Source organism: Scatophagus argus, chromosome 3 (assembly GCF_020382885.2).
Source record: "Scatophagus argus isolate fScaArg1 chromosome 3, fScaArg1.pri, whole genome shotgun sequence".
Classification (NCBI taxonomy): domain Eukaryota; kingdom Metazoa; phylum Chordata; class Actinopteri; family Scatophagidae; genus Scatophagus; species Scatophagus argus.
Window position 1 is genome coordinate 7,098,375 of NC_058495.1, and position 22,374 is coordinate 7,120,748.

At 40.1% G+C, this 22,374-nt stretch overlaps 1 protein-coding gene across 1 annotated transcript; it reads right to left on the reverse strand.

Moving 5' to 3' along the window:
- Nucleotides 1-18: 18 nt before the first annotated feature.
- Nucleotides 19-22,208, reverse strand: cers5 (ceramide synthase 5). Its single transcript, XM_046383147.1, has 10 exons — nucleotides 21,872-22,208; nucleotides 11,556-11,661; nucleotides 9,977-10,107; nucleotides 9,595-9,652; nucleotides 9,410-9,460; nucleotides 8,295-8,387; nucleotides 5,454-5,582; nucleotides 4,664-4,770; nucleotides 3,563-3,719; nucleotides 19-1,027 (listed from the first exon to the last, which is right to left on the reverse strand). Exons 1-10 carry the CDS (start codon nucleotides 22,042-22,044, stop codon nucleotides 866-868), a joined length of 1,167 nt encoding a protein of 388 aa, XP_046239103.1. The 5' UTR covers nucleotides 22,045-22,208; the 3' UTR covers nucleotides 19-865.
- Nucleotides 22,209-22,374: the final 166 nt, after the last annotated feature.

Genomic DNA, 22,374 nt, shown 5'->3' on the forward strand with positions numbered 1-22,374 from the left:
AACAGGACTGCAATAAGACAGGTTTCAACAACAGAATATATTTGGAAATATATATTTTTTTTTTACAAGGAATTCAAGTGAGAACTGGACACCAGACATTTAGTATAGTCCTCATACCTGGATTCCTCTATAGGCAGTGATATCAAACTATTTCATTAACATTTGGTCTCAGAAGTAGTAAAAAAAAACAAAACAAGAATAAAACAAATGAACATGTCACAAGCAATGTGGTTAAAAGGTAAATCCACAGTAAATCTCAAAGGGCAGAAACTGCTTCTATCTGCTTCTAACTTTCAAGTGTTGTACATCTGGTCACACTCGCAGCAGGTGCCCTTCTTTTAAGAGCTGTTAAAACCCCAGCTATAAAAGTCATGTATATACCTGCTGACATGACTGACTGGAAATGCAACATAACTCACAGTCTGAAGCCCCAGAGAGCGGCGCAGCAGCTGGTGTCTGCCTTTTGTGATCCAGTGTGAATTAATCCTTAAAACAAAAAAGGATCAAGTTCATCTGACCAATAAAACTGGGAGAGAACATTGAAACTGACCAACATCTGGCAGCAAATAAATCCCATCATTTGAAAAATAAGGCTAAGCAAATCACTTGCTTCAACTGATTTGAATATAATTGCAGCTTGGTGTTGTACAGATCATCACAGGGCTCTTCAAAGCAGATATCAGTGTCTGAATATACGCCATCAGTTCACCAACGCATCAGTCTGTGCGCACTCGCTGTCAGTGTGATAGTAGACTGTGTGTGAATGCATGTGAGCCTTGCATGTCAAGGGAATGTCATAGAACAAACAAAGCTGATGGAGATGTGAGGGATGAACTGCAGGGGGCTCCCAGCTTCAGGCTCCATGTCACCAGCTGCTGTGGTTCTGCACTCGGGCTTTAGCAGCAGCACAGTGGCCATTGGTGCCGTTTTCTCCTTTGGGACTATGAGACGCCTTGAGGCCTTGTGTGGGCGTGTCGGGCTCTTCGTCTGAGCTGCTCTCAATGTCACTGCGGACGTCGTTGCACACCTAGAAGGTAGATGGAGGGCGAAAACATCGACAAGCTCTTTAAGGATTTTTTTTTTCGCACAAACTAAAGAAAAAACAATCTACAGAGGTTAGACAAAGTAAACATTAAACGACAAATGTCAATCCAATGTGGTAACTTCATCATCACCTTTACAAACACTATTATCTTTTATGGTGATACGATTTCAGACATTTACTAGTGTCCAGAGTCCAGACAGCTCTCAAAGAGACGGTTTGTTTTATCTTTCCTGTGGACAGAAAAGTGTTCATACCCATCGTAAAAGATTCATTAGGAAAAACCAGGTACTGGAACACCTGAGGCCAGGAAGCTCTCCTCCCTTATGCCTCACTTAATGGTTTTATCCAGTGGTCCCCAGCCTGGGGTTAGATGCATACAGTGAGATGGGAGATGAATCTAGTGCCTTGTTGCCTACGTTACAAATGTAGGCAATAAGGGAAAAATACTTTTTGATACAATGTTCATTATTCTGATTGTAATTTTGCTCCATTCTTATAAATTATGATAGTTTTATACTTTTAAAAAATTAAATCTAATGGAACAATCAGAGCACAGAAAATCATTGTTTGATTGAATTCAGGCTCCCCTCTAAATGCAGAGTATTGAAATGATCAGGCCAGAGGAGTCAGTCTTTCTTCCCTGGCTAACAGCACGACTTCTACAAACTGTGTCATGTATCAATGAGTTAACTCCAAATGAACTCTGATAGAAACAGGCAGAAAAAGGAGGAAATGGAGGCTGTTTGTTGCTCCAAAGCTCAGCTCCAGTACTGAATGTTAGCAAAGTCAACTAAACTACTTTTGAGCCAGAAACTGTCACAATCTCTACTGCTCAGTGTGATTGACTACTTGGAGCCATCCTGTAGTGAGCTAGGATTTTACAGCTGAACTATGACCTGAAGACACTTTTTATTTCTCTGACTGCCAGACGGTGTCATAAACATCAGAATGACGAAAGGGATTAAAACGTGTCTTACGAGTTTAACAGGTAAAGCACAAGTGTCAAATAGATTACAGACCTACTTATAGCTCGGGGAGAGTGAATAATAAATTTCTTATACTTGTAGGTTCAGAGTGCTGAACAAAACATGAGTAATAATAATGTTAATAATAACCCTGTCTGAAATAAGTGACAAGATTTATTAGAGTTAGCTACACACATTTCTTGTCCACACAAAGCACCTGCATTCATCAACACCACAAGGTGGTGCTGTGGGACAGTTTCGACACACCCCTGCCTAATGAGAAACAGTTGGACATACCTGACATTCATGACAATATTAGCACATTAGTCATCATTTACAACTCTCCTCTAAATCTGAGTACCGGTCTACTGTGACAGCTGTCCAATTAAACCCACTACAACACATGGGTCCTCATGGAAATGGATGGGTCAGATGGAATGAAGACATGCAAAAGGAATCACAACAGAGGGAGTCAACAGGAACTTACAGCCAGAAAAGAGACAAGGTAAAGGTCTCAAGCGGACAAAGCAAACGAAGAGAAGCAAGAGAGCAGTGAATAAGGGCTCAGTGGACAAAGACAGACAGAAACACAGGATCTCCCTCTCTCATTCCAGAGGGAGAGGAAACAAACGGCGTCTGCAGAGAGAATGAGACAGAGAGTCAGGGACAGCTTGGAAAAAAGTGGAGGGGCAGCAAATTCACCTCCAAAAATAGCCAATGTGTTATGTGTTACACTTTGAGAAACATTCTGTTCATGGACAAACGCCTGGCTGGGACTAATATTTATTTGGTGTTCTTAATGGCCTTTCCATTCATCACTCATCTAAATGTTACCATGACTATTTATTAATCACATCAAAAGCCTTGTTATGTCCCTACAAAAAGTTTAGAGGTAGTGTTTTAGGGTAAACAGCTTTGGGACATTATTGCTAATCTTTGCTTACGCAATAGTATTAAAGGAGAGATCAGAATCCTTTGAATTTTTTGAATCTACGCCACTTTGGATAGACTTTGAGCTGCAGTAAATCTGGAAATCTGAAAATATGTGAAGTGAAACTAACAGGTGCTTGTACCAAACAAATAAAGGTACCTTGTCGGAAGATGATTAGTTGGATGCTCTAGTGTAAAATTCCTTTCACAAAAAATGTTTTTAAACAACTGCGATTGCAGGAATAGCTTGGATGTGCAGGGGGTCACACCCCTCAGCAGGGCTGGTCTGCCACTTTTACTTCAAATAGCTGACAAAATGATCATTTAGGGAATATCTTTAAACTTGTTATGTTTGACCAAATGTTCAAAACCAAAATACATTTAATATTCTGTCACACAAGCCAACATAAAGCAGCACATCCTCACATTTGAGAGGCTGGAACTAGTGAATTTTTGTCTTTTTTTTCTTTAACAAACAAAAATATGAACAATTATTGGAGTAGTTGGAGGGAGAGAGAGAGAGCTTTTTGTTGATCAATTATCTGTTTAATCAAATGATTATTTCAGCTCTACATCGTAGTACATCTCAGTAATCTCCCAGCGGGTTTGTGCGGTGACTCACCTTGCCCCGCAGCATGGCCTTGACAGCTATACGGGCTATGAGGTAGGACCAGATGATATGCAGCACTTGGAGGACCAGCAGTAAGAAGTTGAATAGCCACCAGGATGGGTATGGCCCAACTATGGCCCAGCTCTCAAACATAGTGGAGTTCAGGATCCTGGACAAGACAAACACATATTCACCGAATAGTCTCATGCACACATAAAATAATTGATCCCAGTGAGAGCAAAAAGTAGTCAAGCCCTACTTTAATCTACCAGCACTCTTCTAATGAGACCCATTCTAACAGTGTGACTCTAATTCCCATTTGGATGCCAATGGCAACCATGCAGACGAGTAACACAGAACTTCAGTAAAGTTAGGTGAGTGTCTGGTGAGGTCATGTCTTCCTTTAAATCCAGGTGAGTGACAGGAGGTTATCAACAGACCCACCTCCTCCAGCAGAGGTATACATTTCAGTCCAGGCAACATTAGCTATATCACTCATCCACACCAAGACACTGAATATAGCTGCTCAAGTTACTTATGCCAATGATAGGTTCCCTATTGTCAGTCTTTCTAGAAGTTGAGCTCCAACATGCAGGTCCCTGTCAAGCAATAGCAGAGCAAACAGCTTCCATAAGCCTAAACATTAGCACAAGAGCTCTGCAGTGCTCCCAACAAAAAATAAACCTAGGAATCTGACAGTTGGAGTTACTGTAAACATGCTAGAAATTGCCTCATATGATCTACAAACTGGGAGTTGTGTGACTTTGGAGTTATTTCTAAACAATAGTGTGGTGGTTTCCACCAGGTTTTAAGGGTACAGGTTATGTGCTGCTGACCAGTGTGACACATTACAGCTACAGGATATGCACTGCCATTACATGCAAGAACAATTTCAGACACCGAAGCACAGTGGGAGTATAATGCCCTCTGTGCCTTCATTTGCTTATAAAAACAAAGCTAAAACACAGCATTTTGCACACATTTTCCAACCTGCATGACTTAAGAGATTGCCTTGTCAACGAAATAACATGAAAGCATTTTATTTTCAGTTTGGCTCTCATGCATTAATGTATTGATCAACATCAAGACAAGTGGGTGTCACTATGAACTCACCATATTGGATATATAACAAGTCGTGTGATAAAGAATGCCACACTAAACACAATAAAGAGGAAGTCACACAAGCGCTGGTACTTGGCATAGTTGGCCAGCTTGGCTGCCTGTTGGAAAAAAAATAAATAAAATAGAACAGAATTAGCAATTCATAATGAGTTTTGTGTAAAGTATAATTTTTAGGACCATTCATCAAATAATATAATTCCTGATTGGATTTCAGACGGGGGAAGTGAACATTTCACATTTCATCTCCATCGTTTAACAAACCAAATGATGCAAAGCAAAAAGGCAAATGAACAATATCCTAAAAGAAAACTACTGCATGCAGAAGCAAAGGGTACACAGTTACTTCCTCCTTTGACATCTGTCATTTGTGCCTGTACCTTCCATATTGTTCCATTTTGTGGTTAGTATGGGTGTACCTGCATATTAGCAATATCTTCTGTTCAACAGATGTGCTTAGAGTGGAACAACACTGCTCTGATTTCAGACAACATCATACTTTAAGTAGCCATTTCATGAGATATACCTTCCTAGAAAAGCTGTAAAGAGGGCTTTAAGTGCAGATTAAAGACCTGGTGGAGAGAATCAATTGCAGTTTGCACAGCTCAAAAGAAAAATAAAAACGCCCATCTACGATATGATCCGAAATATGTCCACAAGCAAAGAGAAGTGCAGGTTGTTTGTTTTGTAATTAGCAGCTTAAAACAATACAACGATATGGAAACTTCAGTCCAATTCAAAGAGGAATCCCGCATTGCGTTTCTTGCCGTTACCACTGACTTACCTCTAGCAGGAAGTCGGAGGCATCGTGGACACACATCACGAGGCTCCCTACTCGCGCCATGTTGTTGACGTAGGAAAAGCTGATCAAGCTAACTGTAGCCAGGTGATGGATGAACATGATCAAGAAGTCCTGCAATCAAACAGAGAGAGGAATGGTCAGCATACATAACCCTTTGTTTTGTGCTACTAAAGAAATGCAGTCAAGAACACACAGGGGTGAACTGGTGGTTAACACGCATACAACAAAAAGAGTCCCGGTCTGCAAAATACCAAAAGTAAAAGTATTTTGTTACAGAATCCAAGACAGACAAATCTATGCTCACACCACATTACTGAACAGTATATTGGTAATAACATCAATACTAAAGTGCAATATGATCATTTTATTATTCTTTTTGTTATTCTTTATTATTCTTATTATTACATTCATGCACTATTTCTGGATGAGCTTAGGGTGACAACATGTAAAAAAAATTAACTCTCTTACAACCAAAACCACATTTCCTCTCCTGTTAGCATCACCACCACAAAAGAAACAAACAACAAAAAAAAAAACCACCATCAGTAATGCCAAAACTATTCATCCATCTCAGCTGTCACAAGATGATACCAAATGTCAGACAAAAGACAGAAATATGTCAAAGCTCTGCACCAGAAGTAGTTCTCCTCTCTGCAAACTTTGCACTCACATGTTGTCCAAAACACAAAATTCTGTGTGTCACTTTTGGATTCAGGAGCCAACAAGTGACACACACTGCTGCACTGACACCCACATTGACTGAGAGCAAATTTCAAATGTTGGGAGAGAATCAGAAACAGACACTTCTTGAAACTGCTCCAGTTCTCACCTTTCTGACTCTTGTGCACAGCAGGGTCTCCTATTTCAAATGATATCGCCATTTAAGAGACAGGACTTACTGCTTTGAGGTAAAGGGAGAACTATGAGAGCTGCACCTCAGCTAAAATCTCTATGAAATGAACTCCTTGAGCCAGGATTCAAATGGCAATTACCATCACCATGGCAACCTTTGATTCCAGCTGGGGGAAACACAGCTGATCTACACCAAATCACTGTGAAGATGTGTGAAGAAGTATGAAATCAGCTATCTTCTTTCTTTTCCCTTATTTTCAAATAAAACTGTAACATTTAAAGATGTATAAATAAACATGGTGGTCTGACCTATTTCTGTTGTGCTTATTTTATATACTGCAGCCAACTGCGGCATCTCAACTGCCAGTCAGACTAACTCCTACTGCTAGTTTTGGGTAAACTCAACTGTCGCTTTCTTTAGCCTGTGGCTCAACGGGTAAATTTATTCATCACTTCAGTCACACTCTTACATATTTACATAATTAGACTCTTTTTCACTTTTCCAACTGTTTTGACTCCCTCAGCTGTTTCTCCATACAAATTAAGGCTGGAAATTAAGTTTGGCATAGGCTTTCAACATACATTAAAATATTTCACATCTTTCATATATTATACTACTTCACTCGCAGCCATTATTCATACTCCTTCAGCAGCCTGTTCATACAAAGTTAAGCCAGCTATGCAGCTCACATGTCGCGAGCTCCCAGCCAGTACTGAAGCAGTGTTATTCTTATTCATCATTCTTCAGCATCCAAAATTTACACAGCAAAGTACTTTTTTGTACTGAATTTCATCACCATTGTTTCTTAACAGGCAGCATTCACTCTTCTAGAGGAAACGGACAGAATAAAACTGAAGAAAGTGGAAGCACTTGCTTCACGCAGCCTGACTTAGAGGGGGAACATGTAGGTGAAAGATTAGCAGTGCAGAACAACCAAAGACAAAATACAAAGGCAGAGGCGGATTAAGAGCGAAGCTTAAGACAGGAGACATGTGCATTTGACAGGCAAGTTGTGGGCTGACAGCAGCAGACTGTAAGGCTGGACAGACAGAGGGAGATCTGGAACAGGTAAAAAATAGATTTGGTCTAAAATACCAAATGGCTCCATTTCAAACCAGCCTTCTATACTGCATCAGTGTCTTTCACATTTGGCAATTTTAATAGGCTACTGGTCTCTACAGCAGCAGGGCCACTGATGGATATTATGTAAAATCCCATAAACATTATGTGTACATTTCTGTAAAAGTCATTTTTAACACACATGTTTTTAACTCACACACACACACACAGGACCTTTAAGACCAAGTTCGTAAAGCCAATAAAACGCATCCATCCATCTTTATTGACCCTCTCCCAAAGGTCTTCCCCATTGTTTGCATGAATACTGGCTCTTCTGCATGTTTGAAAATCTTTTGGTTAAAGTTATTAGCTTGAACAGCAGGAGCGTCAGCTGCCTCATCAGAACATGTCATGACATAAACAGCTTGAATCTTACAGTTGACAAATTAAAACAAAAAGCACTTGTCTACTTTTCCATTTGTCGTACCAAACATCTAAAACATTAAAAGGCACGTGTCTGTGGCTGCAGCTAACTCTGCTCTAATACACTGGTATTTTGTGGAATTTTTGCAATTCTAATAGAATTAGGCCTGCTCCATCACATGACAGTGGGTGCCCTCGTGCTGAGAATACACAGCATTCACAGACTGAGCAGCACCAGCTGCTCCCTGACCCCCCTCCCAAAAAATATAAACATGTGATCACCCAAAATTATCACAACTGTAATAACTTAAAACTAAGCATACATTTGAATAGCTTTTGATGCACACACGTGCATATATCCGTACACACATCCTCTGCCAAATGAGGAACAACAGATGCATCAGCAAACGTTTCACAGGGAGTGGCAACTGTGGTATAGCCATAATGATCTAACCTAACAGAGACAGAGCTGCTGGTGTTCTTCTTACCTTCCTTTTAATGTCAGTGAACTGGGAGAACATCAGTGACCAGTAGAAAGCCAATTCTGTCACATAGTAGTGGTACAGACCAGGAGTCATGACCTGAAGGGACAGAGACATAAAACAGCTTGAGGTCAAATAAGTTTTGTATTCAATTTATTTCCTAAAGCATACTACACTGGACTTGACACAGTACTGAGAGTGAATGGATGACATGTGACTGCCTCTGTGCAACAAATCATCAGAGCACACATCCTGGCCCAATGAATCACCACTGATGTCACTTAAGCAATAAGACAGGAGAAGTCCTGCCTTTCGGGGAATTGTGTCAGATAATGTTTTTATTGTGTGAGATCTTAAATCTTTGTCCTTGTCAATGTCCAGCAGATCTGATAAACCCTTCAGCTGTATTTTGCAGCTGTAATCTGGACAAATCAGAATGTGAACCTGCCGGTTGAGTTGGTATATGGTGCAAATGTTACCAGGGCCTGTCTATGACTGAAAAGTGGTTCCATTAGTCCAGTGAATAAAACACAAAAAATAAGATAATTTCTCACATGTATGTCAAACTTGTATAAAAATCAATATTGCAATAAATCAGTCCTGCCACCTGATTTACTATTTATTTGCCTGTTTTTATGGAATTAGTGTCAAATATATTATAACATATAGGCTATAATTTAGCCAGCAAATCATGACTGAGGATCAGAGCTGCCCCAAAGTGTGTACCAATTGTATTAATCTCAACATCATGTGGGAGAGTCAATCAACAAGAAATCCGGAACAATGAGATGACATTCTTGTCAGACTGTTTCCTGTGACACGTTATCATTTGTACAAGAACAGTGAAGTAAAAGTAAACAGATGCTGACAATGTTTTTACTGTTACTCTTTGCCGTTTATCTAAGTTTAAGGTGGAGGGTGAAAAAAGTCAACACAAGCTAATTTTCTGCAAGGCATGTTACAGGAGACTGTGCACTAATTTATTACGGTGCAAAAACATGCATTCAGATACAAGAGCTCTGGAGTAAATGGTCTTGACGTTGTTGGTTCAATTTGGAGGTAATATGTGAGGCTGCAGTTGTTGTGGATTGTAAACCATAGAGATCAGAACTGCATCATACCTGATAGGGGTACCCGTACCAACAATGCCGTGTGTCCCACATCCAAGGAGACTAAAAACAAACACATGTTATTTAAACAAGCAATCGATAACACTATTATCTGTGGAAATATACCCAGCCAACCAACACTAACAGCAAAATTCTCCCTCCTATTTCAATGTTTCTTGCTCCGAGGGTGTGCTCACCTGCCACAGGAACTGCAACCCATAAGTAAATATGCACAAATAAAATGTAAACCTCCACCTAGAAATAAAAGAGAAAAAATTACGACTGGTTAAATCGAGAAACAACACATCTACTTGTCCCTACCTTAACTATTAGAAATACATGTCTTACAACATGAAGACACTAACATACCAGCATAACCTGATCCTAATTCTTATACTTCTTAAATCTAAATCCAAGTCCTAGCATTGAACAAGCCAAGACTGTTCTCACTCTGATGGGTTAAAACATGGTCCTCACAAAGACAGGAAGACTGGATAAAACACACATACAGAAATCACAACCACTGTTTGCTCAGTCCTGCAGAGAAGTTAAAGGTGAACACAACAGGCATTAACCTACATGCTCTCACAGAACTTAGTGTGTGTGCTGGGTTTATCTTGGTTCCTGCGGTGTCTGAACCAACGCTGGACCTTTCGCACCTCCCAGTCCAGCTGCTTGGACAGGCCATCCAGATGGCGGGAGTCTGGATTCTGTACAGAAAGAGACAGAAGAAACAACTTCATGCAGTATACAGTATCCAGTCCAAGCATTAGGATATTGAAATTTTGCTAATATTCTACTATTTGTTCTTTAGTTTTTGATACTCAAGGACAGCATGAGAAGTCAGCAAATACAAAAATTATCAGGAGAACATGTGAAGCAAGTTTCATTGAAAACTGGAAGTTGCCAAAGTAGAGGTCAGACATTTTCTGGAAATGTTACAATCAGGACAGAAATGTCCTCTTGAGTAATTGTTTCATCACCCATGTTTCAATCCCTTCAATGGAATTTCAGCCCACCGAACTAAATCCATGTGACTCATTAATGCATCTTACTAACTCGACTTCTTCCCTGGAGTCCTTGTGCTTTCTCACCTTGCAGGTTCTCATGGATCGTGGTTGGACCTTAGTCATAATCTATTTGAATTCTTTTACCACTCTGTACAGCTACTACCATTATTCTTGTTACTAAAATTGCTATCATAATCACCATAGTATCTTCTGTACACTTCATTGTCATTATCGTTATCTACAGTTCCAATACTTCTGGTATTATTGCTGCTGCTACGCATCCCTGCTTGTGTGCTACTTCTCTCACGCCCCACCCCCCTCTCTCTTCCTCTCTCTCCTCTCTCTCTCTCTCAACCCAACCGGTCAAGGCATATGGCCACCCACCAAGAACCGGGGTCTGCTCTGAGGTTTCTGCCTTCTAAAAGGCAGTTTTTCCTCGCCACTGTCACCAAGTGCTTGCTCAAGGGGGAGTGTTGGGTTCTCTGTATTACAAAATTTAATTAGAGAGTTTGGTCTACACCTGCTCTAATTGGAAAGTGTCATGAGATAACTTTTGTTGTGAATACATAAATAAACTGAATTGAAGTGATTTTTTTTTTCATTCTATTGCTAGTAATGATGATTTGATTTATGGACGAGCAATCACTTTCACATTCAGTGCCAGGACGATAGTTTTCCCTGAACTCTTTCATGTCAAACCCTGCGGTGTACTACTGTACTAGTTCTGAGAAATATTAGGTGATATGTCATGATGTGTGTGTCATGATGTTGCTTTTATCCTCACACAGTCAAATAATTTTGTGCGTGTGTGGGCGGGGTTCTGGATGGTGTGGACTGGTAAGGAAACGTTCATATCATATCAAAGATTTGTGAATAGAAGTTTCTGACTTGCAAGCAGTGTTCAAGATCATCCAATATCCAAGTCGTAATACTGTGATCAATAATGTGGAAATGTTTTAAAACTAAACAAAAATTGATGGTTTGCATCAGCCTAAACATCTATCACTCAACCTGAATAACCTGAATTTATGGCTATAATGTTATACTGTGACCAACTCTGTCATCAAATATCTATGTTGACTGATCAACCAATACTGATAACTGCAGCGCATAAATGCATGTTTAAAGGAGAAAGGGAGAAACCAAACCTTTGTGATGGATGTAAACACTTTCTCCAGGACTGCATTGGGCTGAGCTCTTCGTCCAACGCCTGGCTGAATGTAAAGACTCCGGGCACAAGTACTGGCAATAAATCTGTGTCAGAAGTGAAGATATAAGAGAGGAGTAGCATTCAATCTGTGATCAGATGCATAACCAGGCTTCCTTCACACATTCAAAACTGAGAAATACTATAGCATTTTACAGGGCTTGCTCTCTTTTTTACATTAGGTGGTATTAGAGTCTCACCAGGAGTACTATAAAATCAGTGCTTAGATACCAGCTCTAGATGGGAGCCAGCAGCACTATGAATTTGTCCGTGAGTGGGTCCCCGTGTTGTTTGTCTTGTGCACAAGGGCACACAGTTGTACACGCAAGCTGCATGAGGGATTTTTTTTTAACCTCAAGGATACACACTATGCGCTTTGGTAACACTGAATACAAACATAACTTTTGTTTATATGAAAACTCCACAGGACAAGTTTTACTACGTACAACAACAACTACCACCATAATGCCAGAGAATATAACACAGTTACAAACTCCCGACTTCTGCCAATGTAACCTTGTCAGTTATATAGTTCTTATTATAATTGCACAAAATATTTTCCATGTTCTGCTGTCAGAGCTTCAACAGTTTGTGTTCAGTAGTGGACTTTCAAAGCTTCATTCATTTCTTCTTCTGTGGTACCGTATAAATTATTTCCAGCTGCCCCTCCCTCCCCTTATGTACAACTCTCTTTAGGAAAAGGTAAGGTTTTTTTTCATTTTTTTTAATCTCAGCTCATCTTATTGCCTCTGATTGTTTTCATGATTGTTTTGTTATCATCATCATTTATTAATCAATTTCTATCTGAACATACAAAACATGTGACATACTGGTGCTTTCTGTGTGACTTTTAAGAAGTGTTAGTTGCTAGCATAAAAATACTCTGGTGCACTGAGCGAGCAGATAACCTCATTGTCACACTTGTCCTATTATTGTTGTTTATCACCAGAATAAAAGGAGACCATCTCCAAAAGATCACGGTGTACCACCGTTTCTCCTCAGTACAACACAACGCAGCAGTTCCACTGGTTACACTAACCAGCACAAGTGTCAGATCTCGGTTTAGGTTGGAGTCATTTTGTCCCATATAGCTTCAGGTCGAGGCCGAGATTTGGTTATTTCAAAATGTAATTTTTTGCCTCTTATCACTCTCTCTGGCTGAGTCATTTATCACAGTGTCAGTGTGGATCACATGTTTCCAGGAGGAAAACAGACAGTGTGATTAATGTGTCGCATTAGTCTGGTTGGCTAACGACTAATAATGAATGAAATAAAGCAAAGCCTTGCTGAAGCAGAGCTTCTTCAATCCCCAGTGATTCTGGGAGGTCTTCTTCATGATGGGAACATTATGACCTCTTATGACTCCACTCTATTTCTATTTTGCATTATGACTGAACTGTCACGTTCAGCTGGGAAAGAAGTTCTTACTATAAATGTTTATTTAAGCTGTGCTGGGACTAACAGGTAAGACAAACCGTACCATATGTTGGCAACTGGCTTCAATTAGCTATGGCTGCTTTGTGCGTAAAAAGAATGGTTTATTAGCTATAAGCAACTTGGATTGCTATCACCTATTCCATGTTGGCCTAATATGTATTATGACCATCACTATTTCCATCTATCCATCCATTTTCTATACCGCTTATCTTTCAGGGTCGCTGGGGGGCTGGAGCCTATCTCAGCTGACTACAAGCGACCAGTCAATCGCAGGGTCGACACACAAAGACACACACCCACACACTCTCACACTTACACCTAGGGGCAATGTAGAGTAGCCAGTTAACCTAATGTGCATGTTTTTGGTGTTGTGTGAGGAAGCCGGAGTACCCGGAGAAAACCCACGCAGGCACAGGGAGAACATGCAAACTCCACATAGAAGGGCCCACACCGGGATTCAAACCTGGAACCCTCTTGCTATGACAGTGCTAACCACTGCACCACCGTGCCGACCAGACCATCCTTATTTACAAGTGAGAAAACCAGGACGACATTTAGAAGCAACCTGTGAGTCAGGCTCAGTCAGGATGGGCCTTGCAGACAATGGTATGGGATCAGATCTTGGTGAAAACACGTGCAGGCACAGCTCCAACAAGATGTCTTTGTGCATTGTAATATCTTGAACTTTAACAACATAGACATCAGGGAAATTATTCAAGAGAGGAAAGGCGTTTGGTGTTACATTGTGAGTAGTCTGAGAATATCTTACAGCATGTTGTGCTGCAGGTCTCTTTTACCTAAATACTTGTGAACCTAAGAGAAGTAGAGAAGTACATGAACACATTTCGCAACTCCCAACACAGCCATATAAAAATGCATAACTATTACTACCAATGAGTTACTCGTGTCATCTCAAGTCAGAAGAAACCTGCACTATCCCTTCAACTTCTGTTTTATTGTCAAACAGAATAAAAAGAGACTCAATCAATCATTTACAAGGCTGTGCTCTGAGAGTGCAGCTGCAGCAAAAATTTACACAGAACCTCTTGAAGAAAAACATTCCTGTGGTCCCAACCTGTGAAATCTATATCTGCGAACACGAACATGCCTCAAAACCTTCTTTTGTTGGACAAAAATGCGGAGCTGCTCCTCACAGCATGGACACAGTGGTATTAATTTAGAGACAACAGTGTGGAGTAAACAGCTTCCTCTGGCTAAGGCTAGAAGAAGCTACAATAAAAAGCTATCTGACGCAACTAGCTGAGTCCACAAGCTCAATGCCAAATTTCTTTCTGCAAGACAACTCAAAGTTTAGTTTGTTGTCGATTTAGAGGCAGATATTTAAGCTTCCACTATATACATATAATATAACACAGTCTATCCATTTAGACGGATAGACTGTGTTATATTATAAGACTATCATAAGATTATAAACTGTTTATATGTCTACATAAAGACAAAATTCTACTTTTAAATCACATATTGCATGTGTACTTTGCTCTATTTGACAGTGTCACACAATTTTCTGAAGCTCTGGATGTCTTGTTTTCCCTTTATATTCACCACCTCCCTATCTTTCAGTTTGACCAATCTATGACATAAACCAGAAGGTACCACAGAGAAAAGACGCAAGAGCTATGATACTGGTGAGCTGAACTTTAACTTGACAAATTTCCCACCTGTTGGTGCTTAGGAGACTGTTTTACGTTGTATAGGTTTCAGTTTAGCACGGCAAAGGCAAATGGCCCAGTGGTGTCGAACCCTTTGTGGTTTAGGCTGATAAAATGTCTGTACTGTAATAAATGCATCTCATCTAGTGCCCCTTCAAGCCCAACAGCCTAATCTGACAATTGGGTTCTGTAGGTTTTTGTTAAAAAAAAAAACAAAAAAAAACAAAAAAGAAAAAACAAGCTTTTTGTCTGATATAAAATCACTTACACTTCTTGTCCGCCCTGTGTTTCATTGTCTGTCTGAAAGAACCAGCTTAACCTATAAGCACTTTTCTCCCTGACCTGAAACAACCTTTAGAGTAATTACAAGTACGGTATATAGATCAAAGCAGCTAGGCTATACATCTTTCTCACCACCCAAACCAGTGAGTGCATTTCATCTATACAAGTGATGTTTGAAGAACAGTTTCACTTCACAAATTGATTTGACACTGAAAGCAAACTGGCCCCAAAACACAGTGTTCTGTGCAGGTGCAAATGACTCAAACAGCAACATTTTGCATAACGGTTATACTCGATACATTAATTTCATGTGGCACGATGTTATCATAAATTATTCCGAGAACTCCAGCTACACTGTCCAAGTGCAACTTATCTATGATATCATTTTGATAAGCAGCAAAGCTAGGAATGTGACTCAGCTTGTAAGTCTGATTCAACCTGAACTGACCAGGTAGTTGAGCTTATAAAGTGTCAACATTTGCTATCTAACAATATCTCTATTAAGCTGCTATCCACTTACATGGTTAAGCTAAAAGATGAGATGATGTTGACACAGGTATGTGCAAGAGTCTAGGTTCTCTTGTAAGCACAGGCCTTTGAGATTTATGAACAGGAGGATGAATCGACAGAAATGGCCGATGCAAGCCTGAGCCTGCAGTGCTAATTGGTGAACAGCAGCAACAGGAGGGAAAAAAAGCGAGACACAAACTAATCTATTTATGTAAAATGTCAAAACATCCCTGTTACCCCTCAGAACCTGACCAATCCAACATACACAAAGCCGGTTACCAAGAGACAGACTCAGTGTGGTCTGTGTAAACGGACGCTAGTCACACTGATGGCTGTGGAGAGAAGCACAGTAAGCTACATACAGCCTTGACAAGAGGAAAACTTTCCAGTCCCAAGGCCTAAGCTGAGGCACAGGCATGCCTCTATTTGTAGCACAGCACTGGATGTAATTCTGGCCTTTATTTGACTTGTGAAGCTGCAGCATGCTGTGAAACAGAATTGACAGTTACGTGGCGGAAATGTGACTTAAGGGACAGACCATGCCAAGTATGTGGGCAATACACAGAACACTGAACATGAACAATGTTGTTACATCACATCAGCATTTTGTTCAGTATCTATCCTCACTTCCTTACAGGTTCTGACAGAGAAATACCTGGTAGTTTCTGAGGAAAACAGTCAAAATGGGTCACGACAGATTACAAGGCCTGTCTGACTACTCATAATCTCATACACATCTAATTTGTTGTCCTAACACCATTCTACCCATGACACGGCTTAGCAGGGCGCAGCCTTGCACATGGAAAACAGGCTGACTGCTCCCATCTACAAAGTCTCTGCCAGCAGCAAAGCGATGATGATCAAACAAGAAGAAACTGGTCTAGAAGAGGAGGAGTTAGTTGGGCCATGGATATTAGCCAAAGAGGAACAAAAAAGAAACTGCCTGCAGGTAGAAGAGAAATCCTACAGGTTGATTAAAATGTGTTAAGATGCTCTTACTGGAGGACAAAGGCGATTATGTTTGAAGACAGCAGCAGAGGCAGGTGAAATATAAGGCTCTGATAAGCTACATTAAGTAAAAGACCACGTGTTCATTTTTTTTTTCAGTTTTCCATCTGTAACTGTTCTTCCTGGCTGACAGAAATGAATGACCTCATCTTTATGACTTGACTATTAAAGATAAAATACGTGAGATAACTAGAGTTGAAGAGATTTAGTAAATAAGGAAACAGGTTGACTGTGAGCAGACATAGTTGAAATAGTTGAAACTGTGGTTGAAGTGATAGCATGAAAGGAGTTGAAATTGCTTAACTGTGAGAGGTTCAAGTCTCATTTCAGTGCCAGTTTCAGTTTAGAGGCAAGCACTAAACATAACTGCAGTAAATTGAGTATGAACACTGGATGGTGTTGAAGTTTTCAAAGATGAAGATCTGAAACTTGAAAGTGTAGGAAGACAGACGGCAACTAAGGCTTTTTTTTGTTTCATGATCAATAACGCTGATGATTCTTTTCAAAATTAATGGCTCAATTAATATTCATCTAGAAAGAAGTACTGACACTCATATATATTCCTATAGCTTGTTTGTTTTATTAAACCGAATGTCCAAAACAAAAAGATATTTTTAAATTTTATAATGTACGGTACAAAAAAAGAAAAGGGGCTAGAACCAGTATTTGTCATTTTTGCTTGAAAAATGACTAAAACAGTTAAGCGCTTATCGAAATTGTTGCAGTACAAGCACTGACAGTAAAAATATTATTTGAAGAGATGAAAGCAGCTGAAATACAAAAGGTACAAGTGACTGAAATTTCAGTGGAACGACTGAAGGCAGTTCAAGTGTATACACTGTATGCACTTGAAATTTCATTTAATATCTGAAAATAGTTTAACTGTCAGGCCACAGTGAGTGTGATTAACAGTGCACTAAAACACACAATAGCAGAGTTGTGATGTGAGAGGAGCTGCTTCAGGCGCCTGTGGTTTCAGAAATAAAAGGCCCATCGGTTTTGACCTAAGACGCTAACTCACAGTTGAAGTGCTTGTACGGCTTAAATCAGCATTCAAAGCTCCTCAGTAAATCAGTAAAAAATATTAACAACAGATCACAGAATCTGTTTGTGGTAAAATGTGTCTGGGAGAATGCTTCCATAAAAACTCAGCCTCATCAGTGTGTGACTGTTCCACACCTGACAGTCTTACTGCAGGTGTTTGAGCACAATGTGCGTCTGCTTTGTGTTGTATGAAGACAAGGAGGCACTCAATCTGCGGTGTGATAAGCGAATGAACCAGTCAGTCAGTCGACCAGAGTGTCGGGCTGAGTAAAATTCTTCGATAACATCACTATGGATGAGTCTCTCTTCAGGTGCCTCGGCACTGAGTGCATTTTATTGAATGACTCAGCAACTCTCCTCAGACACCTCCAATATCTGACTGTTCCTTGGTTACAGCCTGTTAATCATGTCTTAAGAGACAAAGGCTGAAGTTGTGTCTGGAGCGAGCTCTGTCTGTGTCAAGTCTCGAGACCGTGCCTGGGTGACCAAAAGCCACCTCCTGCTACCACCCAATTCAGATTTACAGGAATATTTAACATTACCTAGGGTCAATTTCTCCTATCCACAAAAGATGCTGTTTTACCTTGAAATTTGGCCCGATGTCTCTCTGACTTTTCACTCTGTATTATTTTTTTCTGTTGCTAACCAATCAGGACGTGTTAATGCTAATGTAAACCATTTGCCCCTACATTTATAAGACTTGCAACCTCACACAGCGACACGGCAGTATCCTTTTGATAAGAGGATTTGAGATTTTCACGCTGAGCATGATGTCACAAGAAAATGGCTGGGGGAATATGGTCTACTGCTACAAGTCAAAATTACATTATCTACATTTTGGTTTAGAATTCTAACTAGTCAAATGGCAATACCTACAATTGCTATTCCTGCTGTTTACATGCTAACAGAGCTTGCCATAAGTTCAGCACATTACAAACTAACAGAGATAGCTCAGCATATACAGTGTGACAACATGTCCTGACTTCTGGCTAATGTCTGTTGTCTCAGAGTATTGTCATATAGGACTAACTGAAATTGTATCCTTTTCTTTGTTTTATCCCATCTCATATTGCCACTGAGATACACAACAACTACATCATACTACCTCCCATATTTCTCCATACTGCAACCCTACATCTCAAACAGGTTGCCTGTATGGTTTTTCTAACCTAGATGAAAGCATACCCTCCTCTGTGTGACAAAATGCTTCCTGCAAAATATGGCAGCTACAGTAGTCGGAAAATGGCAATATGAGGCACTGAATTTGATGAATTTACTGATTAAGGCAAAAATTAGCAAGCTAGCATGTTTTCTCCTAATTGTAGAATGAAAATAGTTCAAACTAACGTTAACTTATTGGCAGGGCAGCACCTTAAGGGGCATAATAGGAATGTAGTTTCCTAACTGTGGAATGCAGTCAGTTTAAAGAACCTTAATAATGTTAACATACTGCAAACACTCTCTGTAACAAAAGATCGCTAGAGGTACAGATTTCCAGATCTCACAATAGTGTGTTGCTGAGGCGCTGATTTTTCTCCTGATTTTATGGTCTGAAAAATGCTATTTTGTCAGAATGTCTGGAGGTTGCGTGGCTTGCGAAAAATTGGTCCAATATTTACTTTGGTGATTAGCAGAGAGAAAAAATCTGTCAGAATTAGTGCTCACATTTACACTCCCATTGGAATTAACAGACTCAGGACCTTCAGAATAGCTGGTCTCCTAAAAGGGCAGCGCAGTTGAAATGACAGCTCAGTGAGTTACCTCATTTCTCAGTGGGACTCTCTTAAAACTTGGTATCTCACCTGGATGGGTGTGGTTTTGTGGAATGTAGCAGTGTATCCTTTGCACACATTTATAACAAGAGCTGGATACCAAAGGGAAAAATTGCTCTTAATTAAGTCCAATGAGAATTTGCTTGCATGGCACAAAAGGTTTTTTATCTTAAGGGTTTACTTTGTGGTTATGTAGCCCATTAAATATTTGCAGTATTGTTTCTCCTGATGGCCACTCCCAGGCCCATGGCCTTGACATTGTTGTGAGATTTTTAAAATTACTTTTCTTGCCTTGGGAAACCTTATGAACTGAAAAATTCATAATAGAAAGAGCCATAATCAACCTTGTTTGTAGTTCAAGATGTCCCTGTTTTTACAGATGTCTCTTTCATAATTTTGGTCTATTGGGAAAATGCTTTTGGGCTGCAAATTTTCTACTGCAATACTGCGAGTGACTACAGGGCAAAATGGGAAGCAAAGCTGAGGAAACATTCAGATACACATGCGGCAAGGTCCATGGTGGTTTCAAGCCATGCTATGAGTGCACGTTATTTTCCCTTTATAATTTTATTTTGTTTCACACTTAAATTCTCAGAGGTAATTCTCCAGTATTACGCAAAAGTATTAAAAATAGAATTGAAATGACAGCCGATTTAACTCAACATTGTAAGAGATTGGTGTCATTGGGCCGTGTTTGGGACTCTCACAGAGATATGAAACAACGCTTCTCCTAATGCATCCTCATGGATTTCTATCTCTAGTGTTACACAGAGTTCATTTTTAACTCCGGAAAGAGCTATTTTAACACTGGATCCGAGTTGTATGTAGTAGTAGTAACACTTAACTCTGCAAACAGTTTGGACAAAATAAACACCAGCACAGTGTTAGAACTGACTCTCTCAGAGTTGATTTAACACTATAAAATTTGCTTTGTTTGCACGGAAAGTGCTAGTGCTAGATTGTCTGCCCTCTAACACCATTTAGGCGCTTATGGGAGAAGTCTGCCTTTGGAAGACAGGTGACAGTGTATAGAGCATTGACTGTGCCTAAAGATGGATCACACGAGAGCTCCCCAAATGTGAAGCCAAAACATCTTGATGGCTCTTGGTGGCTGACTCCAAGGTCAGGTCATATCCCTCCATCTCCATACTAGCAGAGGGGACAAAGACATACAGTAGATTTCTGTCATTTTAGGTAGGTCTTATGACACTGATCTATGTTAAAGTATTTATTTTTCTGAAAAGTCTGGTTTAAATTAGTTATTTGATTTTATCAGGGGTTGTGAAATATGACTGATAGCTGAGCACTGCTCACAATTACTTAATGTGAGCATAACATAACAGACTCTGGCTCCAAATGATGTCACTGGCACAAGATAGCAGCTCTTGTGTCTGGGATACAGTATTTTGGCTTCACTTTTGTATAGTGGGAGGAGGTGGAGATGTATTATCAAACTACATGTTTTGCTGAATGAATAGATTAAACGCATAACTTTCATCCAATTCAGGGATCATATCCTATGTGGCGCTTTGTTGACTTTTCAGACTTAACTGATTAACTGATCAGTTTTTATTCCCTTTTTTTTTGGCAACATAACTACTTGGTCAGACTTAAGATCATGTTTGGCTTAAAAAAATAAGTCATGTTGATTTTTGGTTCAGCACAAGACACAAACAGCGACAATCACAAAAATAGAAAATCATTTCTGACTGAAGCTACAACTGACTGTGATGTCTCCTATATGTTCAGTCATGGAGTTAAAGAGTGCTAGTTTATTCAAAAAATGATGAGAGGACGAGAACGCGCATCAGGCATACAACACGGTCTGACGCAGAACGCAAGGCGCCGCCCCGGCTCAAATACCAAGTCAGGGAGTCCCGTTTCGGAACAGTCTCTGCTTACTGGCATGACAGCAACTGAGGGGACGTAATGGCAACGCAGCAACCGCGGCTTTCATCATACGGAAGTAGTCGTGGTGTCATCTGAAGTAGGTTGGAAAAACGACAGACGCGAACTGGCTTCCAGACTGTCCAAACAAAAGCTATATATTACTTAATATAATACTATAATACTTAATAAAGCGGCGAGAGTATGAAAAGCATGAAGTCACGAATCCAATAAAAATAATGCTGTTCTAATTATAATATATAGCAATATTCTAAACGAGTTTGAGTTTAGTGCCATGTGTGTAGTCTGCCGTGATGTACACTATCGGAACCATGACAGGTTTATCAGTACTATGAAACAGGCAACATGCAAATATTACAGAAATGGAACACTTCCCTCATCACTGCCTGAACACAATAGCTACTTTGCTGAAACTCTGCGTGCTATTGTTATCAGTGATACCGCTGTATCAGGCCACTGAGTAACTTTATGAACTTCTAGTCAACAAATGAGTGAAAGTGATTTTCTTGCTGCTACTGCCTCCCAACAAGAGTCTTGGTTTATGCAAAACAAAGTTATTTAAAAGAGGTTTTGTGGAATTTCCCCTCACTCACATGAAACATCCGACATGAGCGGCAAGTACAAACCTTTCGAAGAGTATCCTGACGGCGAAAATACCCAAAGCCAGCGGTAAAGCAGTAAGCAAGTGTCCAGCTTTGGGGTACTCCACCCCGGGAGCTGGGTCTGCCAGATCCGCCCAGGTTACGTTGTGTGGTAGCCAAAACCTCTCGTTCCAAAACCAGGCTGAAAGAGCAGCCATGTTGCAGAGCGTTGCTGTCCCCGGACGATGAGTTAGTTAGTTAGTTTCTTATCCGAATGAAAAGATGTGTGAAACTTGTTGAACGTCTCTCCTGACCCGGGATGGCTTGTAAGATTACTCGCCACACTCAACTTTAACGTAAAACTGTGAAGAAAATTAGAATAGAAACGAGACTTCCGAGTAAGATTTTCAAAATAACAAAGTCTCAGCGGTCAGCGTTCGATTTAAGTGACGTTGTGAAGCAAATTTGCTTGGGCATCTATATAGATTTCAAAATTTTGTCTTTTGTAGTTTAGTATAGTAACTGACAGGCCGCGAAAGACTTGTTTT

What these genes read in the sequence shown, in the direction of transcription:
- cers5 (XM_046383147.1), bottom strand. Translation starts at nt 22,044, where the DNA reads ATGGCTGCTCTTTCAGCCTGGTTTTGGAACGAGAGGTTTTGGCTACCA. An exon ending in TGTTTACATCCATCACAAAG is followed by an intron (nt 10,108 to 11,555) that starts GTTTGGTTTCTC and finishes CTTTCTGTACAG; the next exon opens with AATCCAGACTCCCGCCATCT. An exon ending in AGGCCATGCTGCGGGGCAAG is followed by an intron (nt 1,028 to 3,562) that starts GTGAGTCACCGC and finishes TCTACCTTCTAG; the next exon opens with GTGTGCAACGACGTCCGCAG.